The sequence below is a fragment of the Agelaius phoeniceus genome, chromosome 3 (assembly GCF_051311805.1).
Source record: "Agelaius phoeniceus isolate bAgePho1 chromosome 3, bAgePho1.hap1, whole genome shotgun sequence".
Lineage (NCBI taxonomy): Eukaryota > Metazoa > Chordata > Aves > Passeriformes > Icteridae > Agelaius > Agelaius phoeniceus.
The window spans coordinates 59143950-59163415 of NC_135267.1; the positions used below are offsets into that span (position 1 = coordinate 59143950).

The 19466-nt window shown below is 41.1% G+C and overlaps 1 protein-coding gene across 2 annotated transcripts; it reads left to right on the top strand.

Annotated features, from left to right (window-relative positions):
- Positions 1 to 994: 994 nt before the first annotated feature.
- IYD (iodotyrosine deiodinase) lies at positions 995 to 18190 on the top strand. 2 transcript variants are annotated; one of them, XM_077176345.1, is made up of 8 exons: positions 995 to 1691; positions 3339 to 3401; positions 4243 to 4398; positions 5728 to 5967; positions 12156 to 12350; positions 14421 to 14580; positions 15788 to 15944; positions 17628 to 18190. In XM_077176345.1, the coding sequence occupies exons 4-8, from the start codon at positions 5787 to 5789 to the stop codon at positions 17808 to 17810; spliced, it is 876 nt and encodes a 291-aa protein (XP_077032460.1). In that variant the 5' UTR covers positions 995 to 1691; positions 3339 to 3401; positions 4243 to 4398; positions 5728 to 5786; the 3' UTR covers positions 17811 to 18190. The 2 variants fall into 2 exon arrangements, with proteins under 2 accessions (XP_077032460.1, XP_077032461.1); XM_077176346.1 differs by lacking the exons at positions 995 to 1691; positions 3339 to 3401 and having other exon boundaries at positions 3770 to 4398.
- The last annotated feature ends 1276 nt before the right edge of the window (positions 18191 to 19466 follow it).

Genomic DNA, 19466 nt, shown 5'->3' on the forward strand with positions numbered 1-19466 from the left:
GTTCTGCTATGAATCGGGGGGCAAATTAGTCTCTGGGTTAAATTTACTTTCTGAAATCAGAAATATTTTTAGGAGCACTTGTTTTTCCTGTTGAGAACAACTAATGGTGTATCTGTTAAGACAGATCCCAATAAATGGATTATTCTATTTAGAAAGATCCTAGTGAATCATGTCTATAGTTAGGTTATTTTTTCTGCCTGTGGTACATAAACACAGGGAGTTTGCAAGTGAAGGGCGTTATACTGAGGACAAATGGAAAGAATTGCTCTGTTGCATGGTGCTCTATTGTCTTGTGCTTTTGTTGCCATGGGATGTAATTCTATTACCTACTGTCCTGCTAGATTTCAAAAGGGTAGTTCATAAGCACTAATAACATTTGTGGCAATCTGAGCTAAGTTAATGAAAAAGATAATCAAATCTAATGCTCCAAGGCAAGATATGTGATATCTCCAGGGGTCATAAAGAGATCATACAGCTGTCTTGGGGCAAGGGGCAGTTGTATGTGTGAGTGCAAGAAGAGGCAAGAGGCAGCAGAAAAGTGAGGGTCACCTTGCCCAGAAGCACTGTGTGCTGGTCACTGGCAGAGGCAGGAGGGGATTGCTAGATATGTCTCAGAGATGGAGATGCTTATGAAGCTAATGATATTTTTAGTAATGCCAATACCTAATAGATAAGTTTCAGCTGATCCCAGACATTTGTCTCAATGTGTTGATTGGGAAATTGGATTAAGTAGCTCATGCATGCCTCTGCCTTGCCCACAGCAGGCATATACTGACTTGGGAGCTGACCAAGGATGGCATTGAAATAGCCTTTGGAAATTATTTTTTTTTGGTAAACACAAGCTTCAGTGTGAAACTCACCTCTGAAGCAAATGCAGTATTTTATTGCATCTCTAGACAATACCCAGTGGTGAATTTTTCTTGCTTCTAGCTATAAACACAGATTTTTTTGGTGGACCCTTTCATCACCACATACTGGTATATTACTTGAGGGTCCAAACAGGGGCTTTGTGTTCCTTGCAGGTATGTAACTGATGATGTTCAGCAAAGGATACTTGCAATGGGAATTATAGCCAGCACCCAAAACCATGTTTTCTTTCATAGACTCGTGCTGTATTTATTGCAAGTACCTCCTTCATCTTACTCCGCACTTCTGTATGTTCACTGTGAGCATTCTTCTATTTCTTCTACTCTTCTCTTTAACACATATCTGCTTTTTGCTACAGTAAGATTCTGTCCTAGTTTCAGCCAAAGACAAGTTAATTTTTAGCTGTAGCCACGAGGTGGCAGAGCCTGGAGCTGCGTTGGTGTGCCTAAGTTGTTACTCTATACCATGCAATTCATCAGGGGGAGGCAGAAATAAGGGATTCTCACTTCCAAGGAGGATGATGTGGCTTGTTGACATTGCCAATGTGTTTTTCTCCACTCCTCTGGCAGCAGAATGCAGGTCTCAGTTTGCTTTCAGCTGGAGGGGCATGTAGTACATCTGGAATTGATTCCCCCAGGGGTGGAAGCACAGTCCCACCATCTGCCATGGACTGATCCAGGCTGCACTGGAAAACTGTGAGGCTCCAGAACACCTGCAGTTCTTTGATGACATCATTGTATGGAGCAACATGGCAGAGGAAGTTTTTGAGAAAGCGGAGAAGATAACCCTGATCCTCCTAAAGGCCAGTTCTGCAATAAAACAAGGTAAGGTTAAAGGACCTGCTCAGGAAATTCAGGTTTTTGGAGTAAAATGGCAAGATGAACGTTGTCACATTCTCATGGACATGGTGAAAAACCAGCAAAGCAAAATACCAACTGTGTTCCCACCAAGAGGCAAGAAGGAAACACAGTCTTCAATCTCATTGCTGTTTCTAGTAAATTTTTCATATCTCAACTAAGGATACCTGCCCTTGTCTGTCTCACTGGAGGCAGGGCTAGGAGGGGAGTTGGTCGTCACTTTCATTTTAGTGGGAGCACTAAATTATGTAATTCCATTCTTACACCACAACAACTTCTTGTACCAAATCCTATCCATGTGAGGACATCAAGTGCTGTAGCCTGTGTGTATATGGCCAAAGGTAGATGATTAGGAAAAACAAGAAGGCTAAGGACTGCCTGAAGTGGTCCCTCCTTCCACATGCCTTCCTAAGCCTCAGAGCCTTCCTAAATTAGGTGCTTTAACTGCCATACTTTGCCTCTGATAGTTAAACAATTCTGAATAGATGTGTTGGATCCCTTTTCAAATGTCTAGATCTAATTTTCTGTAGCACCAAAGAAGGAGTCCAAAGAGTTCTCCAATAAAGAGACTTCTCAAAGTAAACATGTATGATGAGCAGGTGCTGTTTGTTGGCTTCAAGTGTCCTTGCAGGCTACAATGGTGCCCGTGCCCACCACGTGACAGTCTTGTGCCCATGGGTGATCCTTGTGTGACTGTCCCACCACGGGTCCATCCATACTGACATTTGCTCATCACAACTTTTTTCTTTGAGGAAAATAAAATAAAGGGCTGTATTTGACACTAGAGTACTTTTTTGCTTTTTCCTTCAGAAGAACAACAGCTATCCACAGAATTTAATGGGAAATATTAAAGTATTTTGGGACTAGAAGCTTTTAGTATGATAGTCTGTACCTTTTAGCACCTTTTAGTGCTTACATGTTTTTCATGCAGTAATAGTGGAGTACTTTGCTGTTCGCAATTGTTGTACTTCTATCAACATTTTCTAACGTCTTTCCATGTTTGTCAGAAAAGCTCCATTAATTTCTAGGAGTAGGATTATTTGTAAAGTTTCTCCTGACTTTTCTGAGACTCAAAAACCCCCAAAAATTCAGCTGCTAGTTTTTACGGTTTACTGTAGAGCAGAAGAAATAATTGTAATAAATTTCCTGGACTTTGCCATAATATTAATCACATTTCTATAAAGCTTGGATTAAAAAAAAATTAACAGAAAAACTGATTGAAAGCTACTGTACAAAATTAACTGCTTCCACCCACCCATTCCCCCAGTTCCTCAAGACAGCACCATGTTTCTGTTTTAAATGCTTACAATATAAAGCTATTTAAACTAATTCAGATTTTAATTAAACATGGTAGGCTGGGGTTTCTGTGGTATTGAACTGCAACCCAACAATTTTCAATATGTAACACCACATAGATTTTGCTTAAGTTAATACCAAAGTCACTTTTATTTAACTTTCTTTCTTTCTCTGTTCTACAAAAGAAAAATTAATATCACCTGAAAGGAAGTCTTATTCTGGAACAGTGAGCTATTACAAAGTTTCCAGCATTGCAAATAGAGGTAGTTATTTTAAACAACATAATTCACCCTTCTGTATTGCTTCTCTCTCTTTCAGCACAGACCTGTCTCTTCATAGGATGGATTCTCAGCTGCAGAACATCCAGATCCTAATTTACGTGTATGTGAATAATCAAGGTTAATACATTCCCTGTGGGAGAAACTGTCAGTGCCATTTAGACCACATGCTGTTTTCCTCCCTTGCCACAGAGTAGGTTGTTGAAAATGTGTCTGATGAAATTGCAGGTTCCTTCTCTATTCTCATGAATTAATTTAATGTTTCTAATTGGGATTAGGTAAAGTACCTCTCCCCATGACTGGACAGCCAGCAGGTGGGACAAATGAGTTTAAATATCTACTCTAAATCAAGGAGAGTGAGGATAAATTTACATATTTTCTTTTTCCCCCAAATGATAATTGTTTCTATTCCTATAGAGTGTACTGGTTTGGGGGCTTTTTATACATGCAGCCCAAATCAATGACCCAAGCACACGTCCCAGGTCGCAAATTGACTGGAGGGTAGGAAAGACAAAATTCGTGGCTTGAATTTTCAACAAAATTGTCCTCTTAGCAGAGGTAAAATGGAAGTTTATTGCCAACTTTACTGTATTAGATTAAATTAGGAACCTTAACACAACTTTCTCATGTCCTCTTTATTACATCTCTGATGGATTTGTGCAATCCCTTGGCTGGTACTGGGGCCACCCTTTTTACACAGATCCCAAATACTGCCCATAAGGACTGGTACCTGCAGGAACTGGGGGCTTGTGTGTTGGAGTAGGATGCAGTGAACAGCAGTAAAGTATTTATTCTGTATCTGAGCTGGGCAGCTGAGAAAGCCCAGCCTGGGTACAAGCCTTGAGGCAGTTTCATTTTGCCTCTAAGCATGTTTGGACAATATGTGCACAGCTGTGCAATTCACTTGACCTTGCCCTTTTAACACAAGGATCTTGTATTAACAGAGGATACAGGTCTGGACTGTCAGCCAGACTATCATTGTGTGTGGCCAGCCAGTGTGGTCACACATTCCTCTTCTTGTGCAGCATCTGGTCACTGTGCTTCCCAACACACAGATCAATCCTCAAGGCAGCTGGCAGTATCTGCTGGAACCCTGTAAGGTAGGGAGCCCTTGGAGCGACAGTGTCAAATGTGAGCAGTGAGTGTGTGCCCAGTGCTGCAAAACTGGTGGGGTGAGAGGCATGAGTGGTAGGGCATGGACTGAGAACCTGTCAGGAGGGAACCTGTGCATACCCCAAATTCTCTCTCCCCTTTGTGTCCTGGCTTCCATGTTGAGGAAAGGGGGCTGCAATGACTCCCTGCAGGTGCCAGCTGGGACTCACCATCTCCTGGTAGGGCTACACTCACAACTGCTCTCACTTATCTTGGGAGGGCTTAATCAAAATGTGGATTATCTTGCCATGGATGCCAGGACATCAGAAATGGCCCTGTATGGCATGAGATGAGGCTTGGCAAGGATGGGCTTGGCAGGTGCTAAGAAGAGCTGATGGACACTGGTGACTGCATGCAGAGAACACTCCTGCACCCTGCTCTCCAGCACAGCCCTCAGCACCTACTGCCATCTGACATTTCATTATCCAGTATGTCCAAACAGCCCCAGACAAAGACAGCAAATCAGTGTTGCTGTGTTGGTTCAGTTCCCAAGCAGCTGGCTGAGGTAAAAATGGGTTAAGCATTTAGACATTGACCATTATTGGATTATACCAGGATCCTATCGGTTTTTAATCTTGGATAAGATGCTGAAGCATGCCTTTTAAATTCACTGCAGCCTTCACATATTTTTTACTTTGATTACCTTGAATTCTTCCTGTCAGTTCCCCCAGAACAGCCAGGATGAATACAGGGCTCTGTGAATGGTCTCACGCTTTATAGAGAGGCAATGCTGCCCCTTTACTTATCTGTTTTATTGACCCATTGACAGAGCCGAGGGTGGTGCTGCAAACTGATTTGTGATTGGTGATATTCTGGATTCCTAGGATACATGTAAATGTTAATTTTATGAGTTAAACATTGAAGAGGGATCATTAGTTTTTAAAAGTCACATTCCCACTTGGATCTTCTCATAATCACTGTTACAAGGATGATTACTGGGATGACCATAACAACAAAAAATAAGAAGGGAGAAGTCTTTTGCCTTAGTCTGGAGTTTGAAAAGACCTTGAGGTTTTTAAATTTATTTTGCAGTGGACAGCATTTATATGTATGGTTAATGACTCTGCTTGCTGTTTTTAAGATGTTTCTTCTCAGAAAATATATAAACCTGGGTCTGGAGGTTTTTTTAACTGCAGAAGCTATTTATTAACAGCAGGAGCCCATCACAGATGAGATTGTGGGGGCGGTGTCTGAAAAGTAGAAGCAAGATAGGGTAGAGGACTGGACCTTGAGTCCACCCCTTTTTGCTTACTGCTTTGTTGCTCTTCCCTCTTCAGCCTCTCCTTTTCATGAGAAACTACTGGACGTGGAAGAAAGGCTCCACATTTCCATAGTCATGGCACTCTTTTCTTCCCTCACACCAGTCTTTATAGCCATTATATGTGTTTTGATTGGGGTAATAATGAAGAAGACAAATGGAGAGAAGGAAAAACGTGACACTAAAAGCAAGGATCCATCTCGCCCGTGGGTGGATGAAGATTTAAAAGATGGCACTGACCATCCCTTAGAAGAAGAAGGTAAGAAAAATCTTATCCCAAACACTTTTGTTGGTTGAATATTATCTGCTGATATGAATAAAGGAGGTGCAGACTTTGGGACTTCTCCACAGTGGCAGCAATGCTCAGTGCAGCACTGCTGCTGTGCCCTGAGCTTGTCAGCTCCCAGCCAGGGAGGCAGTCCTCATGTCATGTCACTCTTGGTGTACATTTCTATTCCCTCCAGACCCCAGAAATCAGAGTGCAAAATATATATATATATATATAATATATTCTCAGAGACTCCTGTCTCTTCCTCTGTTCAGCAGATCTCAGACCTATGAGGGACTCTATGGACAGTGTAAGGAAAGAGAGGAGATCCTGCTGAATTCCCTACAGTCTCTTCCCAGGTCTTATAGTGTGAGCAAAGGGAAGACCTGAGCAGATGTTTCTACCTGCAAGTAATCCCACTTTATCACTCAGTGGTACATGTTTGGTCTCAGCACAGCTAAAAATTTGGAAATGGGTTTATTACTGTTTTTACAAATGTCCTCCATTTGTGCCTCCTGAGAATGTCAATGACAGCTTTGTTGAGAGCTGTGTTGATCAAATATTTAAGAACAAAATGTGGTGGTGGTGATAATCTGGTCACTCAGCTGCCTATTTGAAACCATAGAGAATGTCCTTTATTTTCATTAGCTTTTTCTGATTCACAGCTTGGACAAAAGTCTAAGCTAAAAATGTACCCTTCCTTCTTCTTACTTCCTAACTATCCTCCATAAACTCACTTTATTTCTTTGTAAAATAAAAATCTACAGAGTTCTGTTCCTATCAAATTTTGAAAGTTGTAGTTAATGCAGCTCTTTTTTTTTTTCTTTTTTCTCCCTCAAGCTCGTTTCAAAGACATGTTGAGGGGTCTGTCTGGGTTATTTTTTTCCCCCATAATAGCACTTCCCCCAGTCTGCTTCTAGGAATCTTAAAACTTACAGTGTCCTGCATATAGACCTATTTCTAAGAACTAATTTAGCTCTTTTCTCAGTGTTCAGTGTACTTTGAGTTAGTGTTGTTTATCAGTTTCTGAAAACGAGAAAGGTTTAAACCCTGTTGACTATATTCCAAATATAGAAAATTTCTTTACAAATCAGTTCACCTGTTGTATCCTTTGTTCAATGCAAAATAGATTCTGTATAAAATTATTCCATAATTTCTTTGTCACTAATGGCTTACTACTTCAGTTAAATTGCTGCAAATTAGAATTCCTGTGGGTAGTTCAAATGATAAGCTATGAATTACCATCTTGGACTCTAGCTGTTTCTATCAGTTAAAAAATTTAGATCCTTTGCATAAACAAACCTATTAGCTCTTATCAAGGAGCCTCACTGCTGTAGCTCCATATATAAAATTTTGGTCTTTTATGTGTTAGTTGTTTTCCCTGTTATTCAGGCTCTAAATTCAAAATTGTACTAGCTTTGTTGCAGAAAAGAAATTGCTTGCAAAAAATTTTTGACAGGTAAACATGTTGGTACTGTTGCTATGTTTTATTTACCTACTAAGTTTTATTTACTTTTAAATAAAACCTTTCTCAATATACCCTGTCATCCAATATTAAAGTTTCTTGCTCTTTTTCTTTTACTAACAAATAATGACCTTTCCCTTAGTGGTGTGTGATTCAAACCAATTTCTTTGTAAAATAGTTGTGTCTTTTATCTCTAGAAATATTAAAATAATTTCATCATTCATAGGGAAATTTTTCTTCAGCCTGGCCTAAATGAGAAGAGTAGCAAGGAGAAGAAAAAGAGTTAGTAAGGATCTGCTACTTTGCTAGAGCCTTAATTTAGGATCAAAACATGTTAACCTTATTGTCAGTGTTAAAATTTTCACTGACTGCATTAGGTGCTGAAATGGAAACATAGATGTAAGAAGAGATTTTTTAAATGCTAAAGAATGCTTTACCTTCTGTGTAAATTCTGTTATTTTATTAATGTATCTTACTTTATCAGACAAGCTCAGTTCTACTTAACGTCTCTGGCTGGCTTGTGCTTAAAGATTAAGTTCCTCTGAAGAGAATTTGAGTTAGGTAACATGACGGTGGCATTCTTAAGGCCTTTTCTAAAGCTAGAATCTAAGGTTGCTCCAGGTGAACAAGCTGAATTTTCAGCAGCCCCCTGAATAGGAAGGTGCAGCTGAAGACCAAGTCTTTTGATTCATGTCCCTGACCAAAGCAAGGTCTATTTGCTGAGAGAGTGAAGCACTCAGCTAGAAAAACAGAAAAGCATTGACCTCACTTGTAGCCCCTCGAGCCTTCCCTGCAGTGGAACCCTCAGGGAAGTTTCCCATGAGAAGGACATGCCTTTGAGCAGCAGAGCATTCAGTGTGAGGAGCTGAACTGCTTGGGCAGACTCAGTAGGGTCACTTATTGGCAGTGAAGGGTGGAATGGTGAGGGCTAAGTGCTCCTGAGCTTGTCTGTGTTGTGTTTCCACAGCTGAGGAGATGGATGTTTCTCATGGCAGCCAGAAACTCAGTTCTTTTGTTAAGTGCAAAGCACTCAGTCCATTTGTTTAATGCTTTAACTGGCATTACTTCAGATTTTTTTGCACGCCCATCTATCCCATAACCTTTTTCTTCATTTATATTATTAACTTTTTCCATCATTTATATTAAGATCCAGAATGAGAGATTGTTATGCTGTGGATTGGCAAGGACACTGATGATACACTCTACTTAAGGACTACAAAACAGCACACAAAGTCCCAAATGTTCCATTCCTCCTGAAAATGCGCTGCTAGTTGCTTGTGATACTCCTTGTAATAGACCTCTCCCACTTAAAAGCATTCTCCTCTCCCCAGTTTCAAAAACTTAATAATACTACTACTGACATGGATGAGGCAGTAGCAATTTAAACCTCCTTTTCAATGACAGTTCATGTTTTGTATCATTTAGGAACACAGGACTCAGATGGACACAGTGCATTACTGTGTGTATCTTCCTGCTGCTGCAAATACATCCAGCCTTTGTCGTCAGCTGAATGAACATGAAAACTGGACTTTTGTCACCCCTTTTCTTTAACCTTGATGAAAGGATGGTCCAGAATTTCTTAGGATAGGGTTAAAAACCTTCATCTACCTTTCTGCCTGCCCAAATTTATTTAATACTACTGTATATCTATTTAATCTGTTCCATCCTCTTGATTTCAAAGGATTCTCTTCTAGCCCTAGCATATACTCTCCTGTGGTTTATGGATTGCAACCAGATTACCTCTCAGCTTTTCTTATACTAGGTTTTCTCTTTATATAATAGCCACTCTATTTACCCTAAGATTGTAAGAAACTTTCAGCAACTATATTCCAGTTGAGGTAATTTTCACAATATTTTGATGCTGGGTTATTTTTTCCAGGGTCTGTGCCTCTCCAACTTGGTACTTCTTTTGCTTAAGATCCCTGATCCACTCTTGAGGTTTCCAGGATTAGCCTGCTAAGCACTATTTATAACCCACTAGCAGGGTAATCCATCTCTTTTAGTTCCCTATTAGTCACACTCAGTTCAGGGCTGGATTCACTACTGGGATTCCTGTAGTGGCCCATTTTGCAGCAGTGTGCCATTAATCAGATAAAGAACCCACAGGGTCAGTTGCCCAGCATTTAAGACTAAAGATGTGAAAGCTTTCTTTACATACATTGAATTTTTTTCCTATGCATCATGTCTTTACACTGGAAAAGAGAGTTAGAGAGGAATTGTATGCTCAGGAAGCAATTCTATGGAGAAGAAACTTGTTTGGAAAGCAAATGCAGTAGTCTTGACTGGGGTTTCTCAAGGATCAGTCTCAGGATCAATTGTTAATATTATCTAGTGGTCTTTGCATAAAACCAAGGAGAGTAAAAGTGAAATGTCTTAATGACATACAGCTGGAAGCCAGCAACACAGAGAAGTGTCAGTGTGGGTAAAATAAGTGGCCAACAGAAGTGAAAGGACAACTTACTGTTCTCAGTATGAGTTTTTAATTAAGAACTCATGCTTCAAACTGAGGTAAAATTTATTACTTGGTTTGCAGGCTGATTATAACCTCCCATATGGACTGCTGGGAAGAACATAGTTATCATCCGAAAATGTATCCAGAGAGGAATTTCTGATAGAGATAGAAAAATGTACTTTTAAAATGAGATTCCATTTGGGATGTGTGAGCCAAAATCATTCCAGATTTACATAAAAAGCAGGAAGCTTGATGACTACTGTAAATGGCAATTGATGGAATTGATGGCAATCTTGAGAATGTGGCTAACAAGGTAAAAGACTTGCTAGCGGGATGTCTGTTGTCCATCAAGTGGTGGAATGCAAAGAGACATAAGCAAGACACTTGTGGTATTGTGTAACGTGACTGTACAAACAGGAGTGTGTCTAAACACAGCAATTAAAGATATAGAGTGCATGCACTAAACAGATGGTGCTGATAATGATTTAAAGTTAGCATATGGATCATGTTAACTGCTAGGAAAGAATGGTAGACACATGATGGAAGAGAATATATAATAGATTAATTTATTTTAAGAAAATAAGTTTGCCAGGAGAGTTTTGTTTTTGTGTGTCAGTTCCTGCACTTCTAGGTTTTTCTGTTTCAGCCAGTATTCCCATGTTGAGTGTATTGAGGTTTTCCATTCTCATTGGCCCTGTCACCTTTGTCCCATGTTCAAAATCTTTGAAAGTACGTTTCTTTTTTCACTTTATTATTAAGTTGAGATATCTTGACCAAACAGCAGCTTCACTTCTCTTCTACTTACACAGGAAAACCCCCCCACAACACAAAACAAGCAAGCACTCACTATTTTACCAAGTGTAAATCACACAGGGAACATTACCAAGAGGCACCCTTTTACTTTTTGAGCGTGCACAAGATGATCACTAAAATAATTTTTACCAGGGCTCACTACTTTCCATTAACCTGGAGCCAGGTCCTTGCAGACTATGGCCAAGAGCACTTATCACAGGCATGAAATGTTAAACAAAACAAATTCTCAGGGTGAATTCTTTGTACACAAAATGAAATGATGGTGGTTTGGGGACCAGAACCATTCAGTTTAGATTCAATTTATGAAACTGGATTTATTTTGCCCCTTTGCACAGGCTGAGCCACACGTGATTATTTCACTGCTTTTAAAATGAACAAAAAACCAGCCTGGTCTCTAAGGCAACTGCATACTACTAAAACACAGTAGTAATTGCTGTTTGAACTTGTGCTGGAGATTGCTATGATTTGGGAATAATAGCCTAATAGCAACAGAAAAAGAACTGGAATATTTTTTCCTGACTCAGCTCTCTGTAGCAGATTGCTCAATACTATTGACTAGTCAAAATGTAGCATTTAAATAGCTTTAACTTCCAGATCATAGCTGCAAAAAATGCTGTCCATGCTGATTCTAGGAATATGGGGGAGAAAGAGGCCTCAGAGACAACAGAAGATGCATTTTGTGATATGAACAGACAGATTTCATTGAAATGGAGAATCATTTTGAGTTTTTAAATTAAAGCCAAGAAACACAATATCCTACATTTGATGTGTTGTTATCCTAAATATAGATGCCTGACATCCTTTTCCTCTTATGCTGAAAGTATCGGGAAACCAAAGAGCTTAACCACAAAGTCACATTTCTGCAGAGCCAAAGCTTGCAATGTTTCTCCTATGAAACATGAATATGGAAGAAGTTGACATTCAGCTCTTCAGAGGAGATTTTACACATATTGGTAGTTAAGCTCTCTCCTTAACTTCAATAATTTAATTGATTTTTTTCCTCATTAGACAGCTCAAGAAGGAACACACACGTTCACATTAACCTGCTGAGAAAATTGGGCTGGAAGGCTGTCCGCTTTTTCAATGCTGTTTCAGCTTGTAACCCATTTTTGCTAGCAGGCTTGCAGGCTGAAGTGGAGAAGGCAATGACTTCTTTGTGGATCACACTTGCTAGAGCAGGTCAGGACCCTCCTGCCTCTTGGGATTTAAACAAGGTGTTTATTCAGTAGCTGGAGCTGGGGATCAATGAGTTGTGTCAACTGGAACCTCAGACTTTGCCTTACCAGTGGTGTAGAAGTGCAGCGTATGCCAGTGCAGGATAAGGTGCCTTACAGTGTGAATGCCAAGGATATTAACAGCATTCTGAAGCAAAAAAAAAAAAAATAAAAAATAAAAAAAAAATAAAAAAAAAAATTCCCTAACCACTTGTATTTTTGTATTTTCTTGCAGAGGGTGAGGAAGAGTGGCAAGGACTTGAAGAAAATGTTGCCCATGTCCCCTTCACTGGCGAGCGCTACTCTGAGGCTGAAATGATCAAGAGGTCACAGACATTCTATGAGCTTCTAAATAAGAGACGCTCTGTCAGGTTTCTCAGTGATGAGCCAGTCCCCAGGGAGGTCATTGATAATGTCATCAGAACAGCAGGTAGGTACTGAGTGGTTCAAGGTCTGGGGGAAAAATAAAGGACCAACACTGTTGTTCAACTCTGTAACTGTGGTGTAAAAGGTGGTGTGGAAAAGCCAAGGGAACTGGAATTTTGCTTATGGTTTTCCTAGATTCACCTGTAGCTGGAATGAATTAGCACCCATTGATTGATTGGAAATTACTCAGCTTGAACAACTGTATGTCAGAGACTCGTTTGGAGTCTCCCAATTTCTCTGTATTTGCAGTTCACCCACAAGGGAAGAAGAGCATTTCAACAGCATGGAACAAAAAACTTAATTTTCAACTTATAAAAGATGTTATTTAAAATTAAATTTATGTGTGGTTTACCGAGACATCTTTCAAATAGAAATATTGAAGTGTTTTCTCAAAAATGGCAAGCCATATGTACTTCACATGCTCTAAAATTTAATGCATTGTAATGATATTTATCATGTGTGGGTTTTGCATTTTGGGGTCCCTCCACAAACAAATAGATTAAATTGTGTCAGCCATGTAAAATATTCCATACATATTGAATATATGTTGGCATAAATGGTTGGTGCTTAATAAAGGGAAAGAATTTCAGTCTAAAAAACCTTTTCCAGCCCTTCCAACATTAGTGTTAGACCCCTGTTGCATATGATTGGAGTGTTATGCTGAGGACCCTAATAGAGGTTATTTGACTGAATATCAGAAATGGATTACCATTGTTGTTGAGATTTTATGTATTTCAAATCATTACTGTAATGTCCTGGCCTAATCTCATCTCTGCCTAACTAACATCGACTTCAGCCAGGAGTGGTTTTGATTGTCATGATTTCTCTTATTCTATGAGCCAGCTGCTGCTACTATAGAAAATATTCCCAAGCTGCCTTAGAGAAAAGTTCAGTAGCCTTTAGCAGGGTTAATAATCTAAAGAATCTCCACATTTGAGGTGCATTATTTTTCCTTTAAGAACTGTAAGCAGCTTTGTTACTACACTGTAAAGAGTCTCCATCTCCCTCTAATTAACTAGGCATCATTAAAACACTGAGCATGTTTTGGCAAATGCAGCAAAGCAAACAAGCCTGGCGTGCAGATGAAGTACTTAGTAACCCTGAAAGCTTTGGGCTGTGTAGAGAAAAAGAAAACAAAAGGAAGCATGAATGCCATCAGTTTTTACCCAAATCTGAGGAGAGGCAAGGTTCACAATAAAAAACATTTTCATATAACTAGAGAGTTCAAGCTGCTTATCTAGTATTTCTTGAACTAAAACCAGTCCTTAGTATTGTATGCATTCAAGTTCTTCAAATGTTTTTAAATGTGTATGAGGGACCAGGGAGATCTAAACAGTCTTCTTAATGTCTATATATGTGAACCTGTGCAGATATATATTCTTCAGCTTCTGGCTTTTAACCTCTAGGCAGTTAAAATATTTCTCCAGTGGTGTTGGTGGGTGAACAAGTACAGATTTAATATATATAATATATATTAAAAAAATATATATATAATATATATTGTATATATGTCTACACCTATGAACACCAGCTATCTTTGGGACAACAAACTCAAACCTGTACACTCTATGGCAGATGTCTGTGTTGCACAGCTCCTTATCTTTGTCAGTCAGCAACAGGTTCCTGCTGGGGATCGCTCAGCCTTGTTTTCCTGAAAGCCATTGTTTTCACTCTTTAGCTAAAACCACGTGTCAGAGTTGGCTGTGTATTCAGACAGAGCTCTGCTTTTGGTACAGCACTTTGTAATAACATTACTGCATTCATATATACTGCACCATATTACTGCCTTGTCATAAGAACCACCAAAAAAGCAGTTTTTTACAAATCCTTAGCACTAGCTTCCTGTAAGATGGCAGCATGAAAGGACTAACCTCGGTTCTTCAACGGGATTTCACATTCTTTGAGAAAGAAATGAACAGGATTGTCACCAGAACTTAATCATTTTCTTCCCATCTCATCCACTTGCTTTCCCATTGCTCACTTGGTCAGCCTAAAAGCTCACAAGGAAGAACTGATATCTCTCACTGCCTACCCTCCTTCCTGGGTTTTTACTTTTCCCTGTTTTTGTATGAAGGTACTTCACCTAGTGGAGCACACACTGAGCCCTGGACCTTTGTGGTAGTGCAAGATCCATATTTAAAACGTAAGATTCGTGAAATTGTAGAAGAAGAAGAGGAAATCAACTACAAAAAAAGGATGGGAGACAGATGGGTTAATGACCTGAAAAGATTGAGGTACGAAAAGTCAATTACCTAAGGGGTGTGAAGATAGCTGTTGTTTCAGTGTAGGAAAAACTTCTATAATTTTCTATTTCTTCCTCCCTCTCACTTTTAATGTTTTTCTAAAATCTATGTTTGAAAACAAAAACTTCTAAATATATGTAGAACTGTGCCTTGGTGGCTGGTTCATAAAATTGCTTCCAGTAAAAGGGATTATTATTCTCTATTTTGAAAGTTTTCCAAGCACTTGGCTCCATCATTATTTTTTCCTACGTAACCTCTGCGACTGAAACTCTTGTCCCAGATTTTTTCTGTTGTATGCCAAACAGTCAAGCTCCCAAAGTCACTGGAAGCTTTGCTACCAGCTGAGGAAGCCCCAAGGCCTGTCCCTATCCAAGTGCTGAATTATGCAATATTTAATTGTTCCAAATGCCCTCCCAAGTCTGACTGACTTGCTTAACTTCACACAATGGGAAGATGTCTACTGAGTCCTGGCTTGTCAAATGGAGCATGTGCACAAAGCTTTGTAGGGTTGACTTGCCCTACTTGTTTGATTATATTACTATTTTTTGGGTGCTTAGGTGCTATGCAAATTTATGTGCTATGCAAACAACTGCCAGAGGTTCTTATGTTTTGAGTGACAACAGTAGAAAGCAGTCATTTTCTTGTCTAAACCCTATATCATGATTGTCATTTAAGAAATTGGGAACCAAATGAATTGTAACAGGGATGAAATATCCAGGAACAGAATAACAATTTTTGCCATTGGAATATATTTCAGTTTAGACTTTAGACAAAAAAGTTGTGAACTTTTCTGACAGCAGGCTTTCCTGCAATGACAAAAAAGTTGGTACTGCTGGTAACAGGCAAATCTGCAAAATTCCAGGAATTAAATAATCACAAAGGCAAATGCTCATGAGGCCAGTTCATAGATAAGAGGTCAAGAGCTATTTCTTATTTGTATGCAATTCCACTCTTCAGAGTGAGCACATCAAGCCCTCAGCCAAATCTGTTAAAATTGAGAACTCTATTCAAGCTTTTTTTACTTTCTGAAATGTTTCTATTTAAGCTGATAATACTTAATCCTTTGCAGTAAATGTTCTAAGGTTTTGCCTACTGCTTTAATTGTCATGTATCTTTAGTGCCCCTTTGCAGACAGTAAATGTAACTTACAGGAAAGTGTAAAGGTTGCAAAATAAATGTCTTAAACATTCTTTTGCAGAACAAATTGGATCAAAGAGTACTTGGACACTGCTCCGTATCTGATCCTAATTTTCAAGCAGGTGTATGGGCGGCTTCCAAATGGCAAAAAGAAGACCCACTACTACAATGAAATCAGTGTTTCCATTGCCTGTGGTATCCTGCTTGCTGCACTGCAGGTACGTTGACAGAACCAACATACTGTGAGCCCATATATTAATTTGGATTACCTACCAAGACTGTTCTGCCCAAATGAGGGTGGAACTCAGTTTAGATTTTAACATTTTTAGTCTCCTGGATTACTCCAATTCCTGGCAATACATCTTAGTTTGAGTTTTAATGTTATTCTACACAGGTCTGCATCTGAGAAGGTGATTCCTATCCTCAGTACTGGTTAACAGGAAGAAAAAGCTAATGTAGCTTCCAGAGTTGTCACACTTTTCTCGGCACAGGCTTCAGCTCCTGTGGTTTCTGCCTTATGCTAACGGGGCTGACAAGCTCTTCAGACTACCCAAGCACGACTGTGTGGTGCCACACTAGCCCCTTCTTTTCAGTAATCTCTATAAAACAGCTTGACACCAAACCACTTTTAGTATACAACGCTGAAAAAAAAATCAGGGACATTTCCACAGAACACACTGTACTATTTCAATCAGTCTTCCTGAGGCATTTCTGAAAGTGCACTGATCTCTAAAGCTCAGCATGTTTGACACCAGCCAGTTAGATTTTCTCAGCGGTTTCTCAGTGCTCAGTTCTGCTTCTTGTACCTGATGTACTCACACAAGTGTTAAATAGAGAAGCTATTCTGATAGTTAACCTGGCCTGTCAGCAAGATAACAGCAAGGTGCCTCCTCTTATATTAGGCCAACTTCCTACCAGGCACTGCCATTTCTCCTCCATTCTGTTTTGAATGACACTTTCTTTCGTGCATTGCTGCTCCTCAGGCACCATTCAGCACCATCACTGTTAGCTCTTCTCCTCTTGAGAAGATTGTAGAGATTACTAAACATGACAGGTGCATTTCCTGGGCACCTGTCCCTGGCTCACTTGTATCTCAAAGCCTCCCAAAATGCTTGCATTGAGTAGACAGAGAGACTGAAAACCACATGTGCAGCTCTCAGGAAGTGACTCAGCTGTGTGATCACACCTTGGATGATGTCAGCTCTTTATTGTTTGCCCAGAATTTTTAGGGTTTTTGTGAGGTTTTGAATGAGAGGAAGAGTGATACATAGACTTATTTTGGGATTCTGATGTAATCCATAACAATGGCTAGCGTGAGAGACGCCAACAGACTCCTGTGACAGCTTCTGAGGCAGAGTCTGTGTCCCCTCTCCCTGCAAGGTACAGCTCTTGAGGAGGAGCTCCAGCATTCACAAGGCATCTTCCTGCCAGCTGTATGGAGGCAAGACCTGAAATAGTTCTCTGTATGAGCCAGATTGTAGAATCAGGGAATAATTTGGTTTGGAATGGATGTTTCAAGATCATCTAGTCCAATCACCAGCACCATGGGATGACTTTCCAATCATATCCCCAAAACTGCCTCTCAACTTCCCTGTGGCCATGGATTCCCCATCACACTGGCACAGCAGGCAGGCTCTGGCTCTACAGCACACAGGCATGGCACACAGACTGTGCTGCTGCTGCTGTGGTGGAGAAATGCTCCACTTCTCTGTAAGCAGAGCAGGCATCCTTCATGATGCCACTGAGTCTGTTAATAAATCAGGGTGTTCTAAAGGCTGCAGCAGGTCTAACAAAGCAGCATTTCTGGGCTAGCTGACAGAAGGATGTGTACAGGTGGGAACAACCACTACAAACAAAGAGCACAGACCTCTGTCTCTCTGTTGCTGTCTGTCTTGCTGCAGAATGCGGGTCTGTACACAGTGACCTCCACCCCGCTGAACTGCGGCCCCCAGCTGCGGGTGCTGCTCCGGCGGCCAGCGAACGAGAAGCTCCTCTTGCTGCTCCCCGTTGGCTATCCCAGGAAAGATGCCACTGTGCCTGCGCTGACACGGAAGCCGCTGGAAGACATCATGGTGGTGATGTGAGCCCAGTGCCAGAGGAAGGAGAGCAACCCTACTGACAGCTGAAGTTGTCACTGCTGTTTCTGTGCATCGTCCCCCTCTGTTGTTGTTGCTCTGGCTGTTTACACCTCTATTTCTTTTAGTGCTCGTAATCTACTAACAGCAGTGAGCAGTCAAGCACTGGGCCTTGGACAGCTGCTGTTACCTATCTGACCAGGGTGTTGTTACAGGGGATATGTACAATGGCATTTAAATGATCTTATCACTTGATTTTTCTCATGCATTTCAGGGATGAATCTCTTCTTGAGCTGGAGAATATTTTCTTTATACTTTTGTGATTGCCATTACACAGTTATTTTAAGAATTTTAATGAAGGTTGTATTAAAAGATACAAAGAGGTCAAACTGAGCTGTCCTATCTTGGCCAGTGTGTGCTGTTTAAATGCCCCTTCCCCTTTACTGTGTGTAGAAAGATGGAATTTTTCTCCTCAATGGTAGGATTTCTCTACTTGATTAATTTCAAAAACTTTTTCTGTACCAGGCTTTCTTAAACTATTGCGGCTACGAGTGTCTCAGGTTGGGGGAAATTGAGTAGCAACAAGGCATACAAATAATTTGCTTGTTACCATTTATTTGTATGTGTTCCAGGCACAGTTAGATCATGTTGTAGCTATCAGTCGTGCCCCTGGAGGGAGCTCCTATTCTGGTTATCCTGTTCATACCTACAACTCTACCAGTTTAACATCCTGAAACCGAGACTGCTTTAGACACACTGACACGTGGGAGGTGCTTTCACGGCAGCCCCAATCCGGGATTTGGGAGCTGCTCCTTGCAAGGGCCGGCGCTGCCCGTGCCCGGGCGGGCAGAGCCCCCTCGTGGGGCCGCGGCTCCGCCAGCAGCGAGAGGAGAAAGGCTGGAAGAGACGCGTCCTTCCTGCAGGGCTCTCCGTCCCGGGAAACACCTCCCCACCTTGATCTCTGCTGCATCCAGCGTCAGGCACGTTCAGCCAAATCGGCTTCAGCCGTCCTAGAGGGATGAGATGCTGGAAAGCAGAACCACAGAAAGGGACCTTGGGGTCCTGGTCAGTGGCAAGTTGAACATGAGTCAGCAGTGCCCTGGCAGCCAGGAGAGCCAGCCCTGTCCTGGGGGCATCAGGCACAGCATGGCCAGCCAGGCAAGGGAGGGATTGTCCTGCTCTGCTCTGAGCTGGGGCCGGCTCACCTCCAGTGCTGGGGCCAGTGTTGGGTATCACAGTACAAGACATAAATGAGTGCCCAAAGGAGGAGCAACGAAGATGGTGAAGGAAGGACCTGAGGGAATGGCCTGAAGTTGTGTCAGGGAGGTTTAGGTTGGTATTAGAAAGGGGTTCTTCATCCAGAGGGTGGCTGGGCACTGAAACAGGCTCCCCAGGGCAGTGGTCACAGCACCAGCCTGACAGAGCTCAAGAAGCATTTGGACACACCCGGTGTGTCTCTTGGGGGTGGTGCTGTGCAGGCCCAGAAGCTGGACTCGATGATGCTTGAGGGTGCCTTCAGGATATTCTGTGTTCTGAGTTAACTCACTCCTTATCTGAAGTCTAACCTGATCTATTGGAAGGCTCAGCAGGGGGACTGAAAGTACAGGATCCTTAAGGTTCCTTCCAATTCAAACCATTCTATGATTCTACAAGTCAAATCCCATT

What these genes read in the sequence shown, in the direction of transcription:
- IYD (XM_077176345.1), top strand. Translation starts at nt 5,787, where the DNA reads ATGGCACTCTTTTCTTCCCTCACACCAGTCTTTATAGCCATTATATGT. An exon ending in CCATCCCTTAGAAGAAGAAG is followed by an intron (nt 5,968 to 12,155) that starts GTAAGAAAAATC and finishes ATTTTCTTGCAG; the next exon opens with AGGGTGAGGAAGAGTGGCAA. An exon ending in TAATGTCATCAGAACAGCAG is followed by an intron (nt 12,351 to 14,420) that starts GTAGGTACTGAG and finishes TTTTGTATGAAG; the next exon opens with GTACTTCACCTAGTGGAGCA.